The sequence below is a fragment of the Limanda limanda genome, chromosome 12 (genome assembly GCF_963576545.1).
Source record: "Limanda limanda chromosome 12, fLimLim1.1, whole genome shotgun sequence".
NCBI classification, from domain to species: Eukaryota; Metazoa; Chordata; class Actinopteri; order Pleuronectiformes; family Pleuronectidae; genus Limanda; species Limanda limanda.
Window position 1 is genome coordinate 27,905,191 of NC_083647.1, and position 10,000 is coordinate 27,915,190.

Sequence of the window (10,000 nt, forward strand, 5' to 3'; positions counted from 1 at the left end):
TGTTCCACATTTAACGAGACCGACCGAAAACCAGAAGTCTAATTTAAAGTCTAATTTACTATTTCCAGAGACTTTTGTGATAAAAGTGACTAAAAGATGTGTTTGTTCATTAATGTGTAATAAACACTGAATTCACTGAGGCACAGAAATGATACATGAACTCTGTCTCCGGTCATTTCCTATCACACCAGAGAGCTGGTCGGAGAGATAAGGCAGCGGGGGGGGTTCTCACTCGCCGGGTTGGGGTTGGACGCCCTGAGACGCCGTCGGCCATGTTGAATCTAAACATCTGGTCATCCAGCTGTAAGATCCACTACAGGTTGTGTACTTCTCAATGTGTGTTTGTGTCTCTGTTTGTTGAGCGACTCTCTCTCTTCTGTTGTTTTAGCAAAGAAACCAAACCTCAGCTCTACGTTACCCACAATCCCCGGCAGCTTTCCCCGGCGCCGCTCACGCCCTCTGTGCAAACTACAGTACCCATGAGCCTCAGCTGATCCCGGAGCTGGGAACTCCACAGACATTATGACAACAAGCACACGAGTCACAGTAGATTTCCACAGCAGCGACCTGAGCTGGTGACGCTGGTTCACTGAGTCCAGCTCACACAGGAGCAGGTGCAGGGAAACATTTACATATTTACATTACTGTAAATACTGTAAAGACTCTAAATATGGAGACACTTTCATCTACTGAAGTAACCGGACTCGTCATCCTGAGCTTCTGACCACTAAGTCTCTGTTTCTTCCACAGCTCAAGGAGAAGAGACGTCACAGGGAACCAGAGAAATCAACTCACAGATTTCATAAATGCAGATTTAGTGGATTTAATGAGCCGGTTTCTGGACTGGACTCATTTAAATAGAGATTTTAAGTTTTTACTTTCTTATGCATAAGCGGAAGAGCCTTAATTATGCACATTGTATTATATTTAGTATAAAGTTCCACCAGATACAGTTGGTGAGCACTGATCAAACAGCTGCTGGAGGTGAGTTATAAACTGTTTAACTAACAAACTATACACAGTGTAAATCTACTGATAATATGGAAATGAACTACAAGGATGTAAATACATATTTGAATTCTGACAATAATGATTTTGATTTGGCACGAACTTCAACTTGTTTTTGCTCGAGTTTAAAGATCATTTCAAGATCCTGAAGTTCAGTGATTCAAAAAAAGAATTGAGATATATTTGGAAAAGTCTCTAATGAGAAATAGTGTGAGAATTAAATTTCATTTTTCTTATTTTGGTTCCTTTCTTCTTTTCTTATTATCTTTGACATACTTTCTGTTATTCATTTATCTTTGCAGCTGCCTACAGATCATTAAATCTTGTATTTGCAGAGACTGAGTTACTTCAACAGTTTCATCTAAAAGGACAACTTTAACATAAAGTGTCTTGTTATAGTTTATAACTTTCTATAGAATCATTAGAAACAGGCTCGACTGTTTTAGTCTGATTCATTAAATCCTTCTGTTCCTGCTCAGGTGATCAGAGAACGAACCAGGAACAGCATTAAAATATAACTTTTCATAAACTCAGATGGATTAAACATGAGCCGATCTCATCTCCAGACCCAACACGTCGGTTGGACCTGTGAGAGGAACATCTCCCTTTTCAGGAGACTGGTCTGGAGAAGAGACAGAGTCTAATGGATCTGTTTGTAAACCAGCTCTGGTGTGACGCGCTGCTTCCTGGTTCTCCAGGCGGGACTCGTACCTGATGAAGGTGGTCTTCCCGGTGGAGTACTGTCCCACCAGCAGCACCATGGGCTTGCTCTGGAAGTCCGCGGCCTCCAGGGCCGGCGAGTGGAAGTCATGGAAGAGGTAGGTCTCCTCCAGCGGCAGCAGCTTCCGGGTGTAGAGGCTCTGAAGACCCTCGGTCACCGTCGCGTACATCTCGCCCTCCCGGCCGCGACCCTGCTCCTGCTTCACCCAGCTGAACATCCGAGGCTCCTCCGGGGGTTCCTCCTCTTCTGCTTTTCTGCTGCTCCTCCCCTGCTCCGGTGGTTCCTCCTGTGGTTCCTCCTCGGGTTCTCCTCGGTTCCTCCTCCGCTTCTCCTCGGTTCCTCTTCGGGTTCTTCCTGCGGGACTCGACCTTCTGGCTGAGGAGATCCACGAGTAGAGAGCCGAGGAAACACTGGCTCCTCTGTGTGTGACCGCTGCTGGTGTGTGTACCTGAGGGCACCGCCCCTGTGACGCAGCACGGACACACACACACACACACACACACACACACACACACACACACACATGAACAACTGCCTCAGTGAGGAAACTCATTTGCATAACGATAGAAACGAACCTGAAGCTAAACTTTATTCTAACTTTATTCTAACTTGAACCTAATATCTGACCTTAGGACCAGGTCACTGACCCTTAACCCTAACCTTTAACCTTTAACCTTAACCCACCTCAGATCACTTCCTGTGTGTAGCTGGACTCTAAACCTGTTCTTACCAAACACAACATGTAACAGGTCTCAGTCTCACCTGGTTAATTATTAATTATTAACAAATCAACATCTAAGACCTGGGATGATCAGCTCTGTGCGGGTCGAGAACCTGTGATATCAGGACCTGATGAAGGATAAACACGTCACTTCCTGCATCCGTCACGCAGCACTGGACCACGCCCACTAATTATTATGACCCGTGTTCATTTCCTTTGATGTTTCATGCATTGACTGCTTCTTTGCAATATCTTAGACTATTAAATGATAAAGTACATTTATTTCAAAGTATTTATTAAATATCTTTTACACATGTAAAGTTAAATGGCGAATCAGCAGGTGGCGCTATGACCCGGAGTCATATTGACATATGGACTCTGATCATGTGACAGCAGTTTGGTGATGATAGGACAATGCACAGACGAGTTATAATAAATCCCTCTTTTTTGGCGAATCATCAAACTGAGACACGCCACGATCACACCATGTGACGAAAACTCACAGTTTGAGTTAGTTTCCATCTCCGAAGTGTCGTGATGACACTCACAGAATATTACGTTGATCCGATGAAAGCTGTGGGAGGAGTTAGTTAAAATACACGACATGTAAAACAGCTAAAATGGGAACAAGTTTCTAAAAGGCCGACTTCCTTTTGCTTAAATCCAATCTGTGCCGGGACTGTTTGTCTCGTCCGGTCACGATACACGAGAAACCGACTTCCGTTACGATGGGTTCCACTAGATGGAATTACTGCGTTGTAGGGGGCGCTGTTGAGCCATTTGGCCACGCCCATTTCTGATTACTGCAGAACATGTAGATGTTGAATCAACTCTTCACTAGAGAGAAATCTGAGTTCAGGATCTGATTCCAACATGTTGAGTTCAAATAATCAGTTTTTCTTCTGTTTGTCTTTTAAAATCAGTGAAGCTGCAGGCTCCTGACACCACCACCATCCTGCAGCGCCCCCTGGTGGAGGCAGCCTGACAGCACACCACACACACACTAAACTCAGTGGATGAATTGGGGTTTATTTCTGAAAGTGTTGCATCATTAAATGTAATAAATAAAAGGTAAATTCTTCATGCAACCAGTTGTTCATATGACAAACTAAGCTTCGATTTCATATGAACGAGACCAAGGGAAAATAAATGTTATATTTGAGATAATCACAGTCATGTGTCAGTGATTATCAAGGACATCCATATTTAGGCCTTGTTAATTTCAAACAGGCAGATTAAATTATATGACTGTAAGACCAAGTAAAATGCCCAATACTTTAAAGATGCACTTTTTATAATTGTACTATATTATCTCTCTAGGTTCTTACTCTTAAAAGCCTTTTGAAGATACAGCTGTTATTATCTTTAGCATATGAATCGTGTCTAGAAATATTTGTTTCAAGGATAAATGTAATATATATATGTAATACATGTTTATGTTTATATATCCATACATACATGTGATTTAATGTGTGTAATAATATTTTAGTAATATAGTGTTGAGGTTTGAAAATGACAAGTTGGACTTTGAGTCAGCTTTATTCACACACACACAAACACACACACACACACACATTATAAACATTTTGTGTGTCAATAACTCTTTGATTTATTATCCCGGAGCATTAACAGTGTCCGGTTGTCAGGTCGTGTGAGATCCTCCTGCTCGGATCAAAGGATCAAAGGGTTCCACAATAATGAGTCTGTCCATAATCTCTTATTGATTATTATCATAATCTGATATAATATAAAGAGTAAGTGGGAGATTATAACGTGTGATCACAGTTTATAGATCTGATGGTTCGAGGCTCAGTGGACACAAGATCAGTCTGTGGTCTGAGTCTCAGGATCCTGTCCAGGGGTTCAGGTTCTGGGTCCAGACACCAGGAGATCCAGAGGTTCTGACACCAGGAGATCCAGAGGTTCTGAGATCAGGACTTCCAGAAGATGGGGTCCAGGCCTCAGGTCTTCCAGAAGTTGGGGTTCTGCGCCATCCTTCTCTGGTAGTTCTCGTACCAGCGGAGGACGCAGCTGGACGGGATGAAGGTCTCGGTCCGGTTCGGGATCATCTGCTCCTGCGACACCGCGAAGGAGGAGCAGAAGTTGAAGAGGCTGTCCAGCATCTTCTGGGTGAACTGGAGGAAGGAGTCCACGGAGGACACGGCGGCGCTGGACACCGGGACCTCCTGGACCAGCTGCTGCAGCGGCTCCACCGACACCCCGAGCTGGGCCCCGGACCCGGACCCGCAGGACCCCCCGGGGCCGAAGGGCTGCGGCCCGGCTCCGGGTCCGGGCTTCAGGCCGGAGATCCGGAAGATGGCGCTGGGTTTGTCGTTGGAGATGAAGCCGAGCAGCTGCCACGCGGGTCCGCCCCCCCCCGGGTCCGGGACCGACAGGTACACCGAGCCCCCGGTCCCGGGCGGGAACGGGACGGTGCCCAGCATGAAGACCACCACGTGGTTCACGTTGTGGAAGTCCGGCAGCTGGAACAGGAACTTGTCCGGAGCGACCTGCAGCGGGTCGGTCTGCACCAGGCGGCCGGCCACCAGACACCCGAACATCCCGGAGACCGGAACCGGGAACCGAGCCCACCGGGGCCGGTCAGAGAGGCAGCTGGAGCGGGTCCCTCTGCCGGGGAGAAGCACCGGGAACCGAGCCCACCGGAGCCGGTCAGAGGAGCAGCTGGACCGGGTCCCTCTGCCGGGGAGAAGCACCGGGAACCGGAGGAGAAGCACCGGGAACCGAGTCCTCCGGGGCCGGTCACAGGAGCAGCTGGACCGGGTCCCTCTGACGGGAAGGCACGGAGGAGAAGCACCGGGAGAAACTTCCAGAACCGACCGACATGTTGGATCCTCAGCTGCTGCTCGACTATCGATTGAGCAGCCTGAAACTTAACCCTTAGTTTGACTGACAGGCAAATGTGTGTCCGCTGTGCAGAAAACACACACAATACAACACACAATACAACACACAGTACACAACATACACTGTAATATGTTATTATAAATCTCAGTAGAGATGTTTCATTAGGACCCGAACCCCGACAGGAAGTGAGGCCCTATTGAAATTGTAAGGATTATTATTATTCAGCAAATGAATTGGCTTTTTGAGGGCTGTAACATGCTCAAATTCTTACCAAAATTTGCAGAAAATTGGAAAGTGGTGAAAATTTACGTATTATGAAGGAATTTTCAATGGGCGTCGCAAAATGGCTCAACGGTGCCCCCCGAGACCCCCGGAACGTGTTCACATTGACCGATCTTCACACAAATCGATACACATGTGCATCATGACCAGACAAACACAAAAAAAGTCTTAGGTGCAATTGTAAAAATGCAACAGGAAGCCTGCTATTTTGCATTTTTAGTGGCCATTTTCGTACTTGTACCAGATCAACTTCAAATTGAGATGAGTGTCATGACAACAAGACGGAGATACAAAGTTATTCAAAAATAAAAATTTTCGTCACACGTTGTGACCGTGGCGTGGCGTCAAAGTTTGATTACACGCCATTAAAACACCATGTTCTGTAACGCCATACATGGACCATGAATCCTTTGATGCTGAGCCGTAAACAAACAACTCCACTCCTGTCAGGGGTCATAGATCAAAGGAAACTTTATGTCTTGCAAAGGTTACGTCTCTCTCTCTCTCTCTCAGAATTGGGACATTTCTTCGAACCGTGTAAACGGCGAAGATTCATCCTTCGCCAAAGGAGACGATGTTGTCATAACTCCACTATGCATTGTCCTATTACCACCAAACTTCTGTCTCATGATCAGAGTCCAGCCCTGAACAGCTCTATGTGTCAATAAGTCCTCAGTCCTCAGTCATTATTTAATTTTTTCAGGCAAAATGCATGCAATGCTTCAAAATGCATTTGCTCGGGCCCGCCCAGTGCAGCTTTACAGTCCTAGTAATTTTTGTATTTTATTCGTATTTCTTTTTAGGATTTTTCTTTTTCTCAACTATTAAAGTATCAAATATCTAATGACTTTCAAAGCATATACAGTTTGTTAAACTAATTCACAAAGATGCTTATTGAAGCTTATTTATAAGTTTATTTATGCTTTTTATGCATTTTTAGTCACTGATGGAAGAATTCTGCCTGTAAGACTAGATTCAGGGTTGCACAAGGTTGACGATGATTCGACATTTGATTTAGTATCACAAGCGCTACAGATAGTGGGAGAAAGACCGGAAGTCAGATATTAACAAACAAACTTAAAAAAAAGTTTAAGATTTAGTGTCACAACTGTCATACAAATATGTTTAAATGTAAAACGATGTAACGTCATTTTTATAAATATAATAAATTGTTATCACCCATTTGATTTTTATCAACAGTTATTATCATGTTGTAAATCGTGTTTTCAAACATAAAACGAACCCTTTGTGTATTTGTCATGTTTGTTCATGAAAACAACACATTTCTCTTGTATATTTTCATGGTGTAAGCTTTAATACTAAGAAGCAGTAAAGAACATTCATATTTAATATTTGACAGAACATTCGTACATTCGAATCCGTAGAGCTCTCAAAATAAAACGCAGATGTGGGGTTTTATTGTGAAGAAGGAACCGGTGACCGGATGTGCGCTCTGTGTGTTCACGCTGACTTGACGCTGGACTCGGATCAGGAAACATTTTCAGCGTCAACACAAACTGAGAGAAACTTTTCTACCGGACCCTTTAGGTGCGGACACCTTCCGGTTCCGACCTGCGTCCCTCCACCGGGTCAACGCTGCGATCCGATCCGAGTCTGAGGCTCGAACTTCGGCCGCTGAGCTGAGGAGGGAAGCCCCCGGAGGTTAGCCACACAGACTGCTAACTGCAGGAGAGGAGGAGGAGCAGGAGGAGGAGGAGAAGAAGGAGGAGAAGGAGGAGCAGGAGGTGAAGGAGCAGGAGGTGAAGGAGCAGGAGGTGAAGCAGAAGAAGAAGGAGCAGGAGGAGGAGGAGGAGGTGAAGGAGAAGAAGGATAAGCAGGAGGAGGAGGAGGTGAAGGAGGAGCAGGAGGTGAAGGAGAAGAAGGAGGTAAAGGAGCAGGTCAGTAGTGTGTGACTCTGTGTCTCTTGTGTGTCTCTGGTGTGTCTCTGGTGTGTCTCTTGTGTGTCTCTTGTGTGTCTCTGGTGTGTCTCTGGTGTGTGTGTCTGTGTCTCTGGTGTGTGTGTCTGTGTCTCTGGTGTGTGTGTCTGTGTCTCTGGTGTGTCTCTGTGTCTCTGGTGTGTGTGTGTGTCTCTGTGTCTCTGGTGTGTGTGTGTGTGTGTGTGTCTCTGTCTCTGGTGTGTCTCTGGTGTGTGTGTGTGTGTCTCTAAGAGTTAATGGAGGACAGTGTCTTCCTGTGGGACTCTGAGTGTTGACGGAGGACAGTGTCTTTCTGTGGGACTCTGAGTGTTAATGGAGGACAGTGTCTTTCTGTGGGACTCTGAGTGTTATTGGAGGACAGTGTCTCTCTTTGGGACTCTGAGAGTTAATGGAGGACAGTGTCTTCCTGTGGGACTCTGAGTGTTAATGGAGGACAGTGTCTTCCTGTGGGACTCTGAGTGTTAATGGAGGACAGTGCCTTTCTGTGGGACTCTGAGTGTTAATGGAGGACAGTGTCTTTCTGTGGGACTCTGAGTGTTAATAGAGGACAGTGTCTTTCTGTGGGACTCTGAGAGTTAATGGAGGACAGTGTCTTCCTGTTGGACTCTGAGTGTTAATGGAGGACAGTGTCTTTCTGTGGGACTCTGAGAGTTAATGGAGGACAGTGTCTTCCTGTTGGACTCTGAGTGTTAATGGAGGACAGTGTCTTCCTGTGGGACTCTGAGAGTTAATGGAGAACAGTGTCTTCCTGTGTGTCTCTGAGTGTTAATGGAGGACACTGTCTCATGAATAATGGACGAGCGTCTCTCAGATGTCCTCTCAGCGTCTCGTCTGTCCTCTGCTGTCGTTCCGCTCTCGTCTGCTGAGTTGTCACAAACAAAGACTCGACACTCGGTCCAGGAACACACAGAGACCTGTTTGATGCTCCTCTCAGGTCCCGTGTGTCCACCGCTTGTCCTCCGTGTCAGCGTGGCGTCCTCGTTGGCTCCTGAACGTAGCATGGCGTTTGTGGTGATGTCACCGGGGACTGAGCCAATCAGCACAGAGCTGCTCTTTCCACTTGTCTGAGGGTTCCAGACCCAGCTCTGCACCTTCAGACCTCAGGCTCCTGTTTGCTTCTTGTTGAGGACTCGTCTCGTCTGTGTCTCTGTTTGAAGAAGACTTGAAACTAGAGACTGAGACAGAAACTCCTTCATGTTTACTGACGTTATAAAGAGAGAAGTAGAGTCACTTTCTATAGAAACTACCAGAGGAGTCGCCCCCTGCTGGTCAGAGAGAGTCTACGTCAGTGTTAATTCCCGGTTGTGTTCAGTAGATCATCGACTGTCCTGTGGTCTCCTGCTGGTGAACGGAGGTGATGACACTTGTTTCTCCTTTGTGTTGAACAGGGTTTAGGAGAATGGCAGAGAACAGACGTGGTCTCCCTCAGTGAGAGAGGAGGAGGAGGAGGAAGAGGAAGAAGAGGAAGAGGAGGAGGAGGAGGAGCAGGAAGAAGAGGAGGAGGAGGCTCAAGATGGAGCGCGCTCACAGCCTCCTGCTGAACGAGGAGGCGTGCAACCAGCTGGCTGAACACCAGAGGGCGGAGTTCATCTTCGAGTGGCTGAACCACCTGAAGAAGCTGCTGCCGGCCGCTGACAGGGTGAGTCCTGCTGTCCAACACCAACACTCACCAGAACCTGTTAGAAGCAGAACCTGAGCAGAACCGTACCTGAGCAGAACCTGCTAGAACCTGAGCAGAACCTGTTAGAACCTGCTAGAACCTGCTAGAATCTGCTAGAACCTGTTAGAACCTGAGCAGAACCTGTTAGAACCTGCTAGAACCTGCTAGAATCTGCTAGAACCTGTTAGAACCTGAGCAGAACCTGTTAGAACCTGCTAGAACCTGAGCAGAACCTGTTAGAACCTGTTTCAACCTGCTAGAACCTGCTAGAACCTGCTAGAACCTGAGCTGAACCTGAGCAGAACCTGTTAGAACCTGAGCAGAACCTGTTAGAACCTGCTAGAACCTGCTAGAACCTGAGCAGAACCTGAGCAGAACCTGTTTGAACCTGCTAGAGCCTGAGCAGAACCGTACCTGAGCAGAACCTGTTAGAACCTGCTAGAACCTGAGCAGAACCTGTTAGAACCTGTTAGAACCTGCTAGAACCTGTTAGAACCTGTTAGAACCTGAGCAGAACCTGTTAGAACCTGTTAGAACCTGTTAGAACCTGAGCAGAACCTGTTAGAACCTGTTAGAACCTGCTAGAACCTGTTAGAAACTGCTAGAACCTGCTAGAACCTGTTAGAACCTGCTAGAACCTGTTAGAAACTGCTAGAACCTTCTAGAACCTGTTAGAACCTGTTAGAACCTGAGCAGAACCTGTTAGAACCTGAGCAGAGCCTGTTAGAACCTGTTAGAACCTGTTAGAACCTGAGCAGAACCTGCTAGAACCTGTTAGAACCTGTTAGAACCTGCTAGAACCTGAG

The 10,000-nt window shown here is 46.5% G+C and overlaps 3 protein-coding genes across 3 annotated transcripts in view; 1 reads left to right on the forward strand and 2 right to left on the reverse strand.

The window, feature by feature from the left end:
- The window catches only part of ehd4 (EH-domain containing 4), a 24,681-nt gene extending 22,495 nt beyond the window's left edge, over positions 1-2,186 (reverse strand). The window contains exon 1 of the mRNA XM_061083474.1: positions 1,720-2,186. Within this exon, the coding sequence (XP_060939457.1) occupies positions 1,720-1,946 (227 nt within the window). The 5' untranslated portion in view covers positions 1,947-2,186. The remainder of the gene's footprint in view (positions 1-1,719) is intronic.
- Positions 2,187-4,009: 1,823 nt separating this feature from the next.
- On the reverse strand, positions 4,010-5,309 carry hikeshi (heat shock protein nuclear import factor hikeshi). Its single transcript, XM_061082865.1, has one exon. The coding sequence runs from the start codon at positions 5,009-5,011 to the stop codon at positions 4,412-4,414; it is 600 nt and encodes a 199-aa protein (XP_060938848.1). The 5' UTR covers positions 5,012-5,309; the 3' UTR covers positions 4,010-4,411.
- Positions 5,310-9,038: 3,729 nt separating this feature from the next.
- heatr5a (HEAT repeat containing 5a) overlaps positions 9,039-10,000 on the forward strand; it is a 30,823-nt gene continuing 29,861 nt past the window's right edge. The window contains exon 1 of the mRNA XM_061083475.1: positions 9,039-9,173. Coding sequence (XP_060939458.1) covers positions 9,048-9,173 — 126 coding nt within the window. The 5' untranslated portion in view covers positions 9,039-9,047. The remainder of the gene's footprint in view (positions 9,174-10,000) is intronic.

What these genes read in the sequence shown, in the direction of transcription:
- hikeshi (XM_061082865.1), bottom strand. Translation starts at nt 5,011, where the DNA reads ATGTTCGGGTGTCTGGTGGCCGGCCGCCTGGTGCAGACCGACCCGCTG.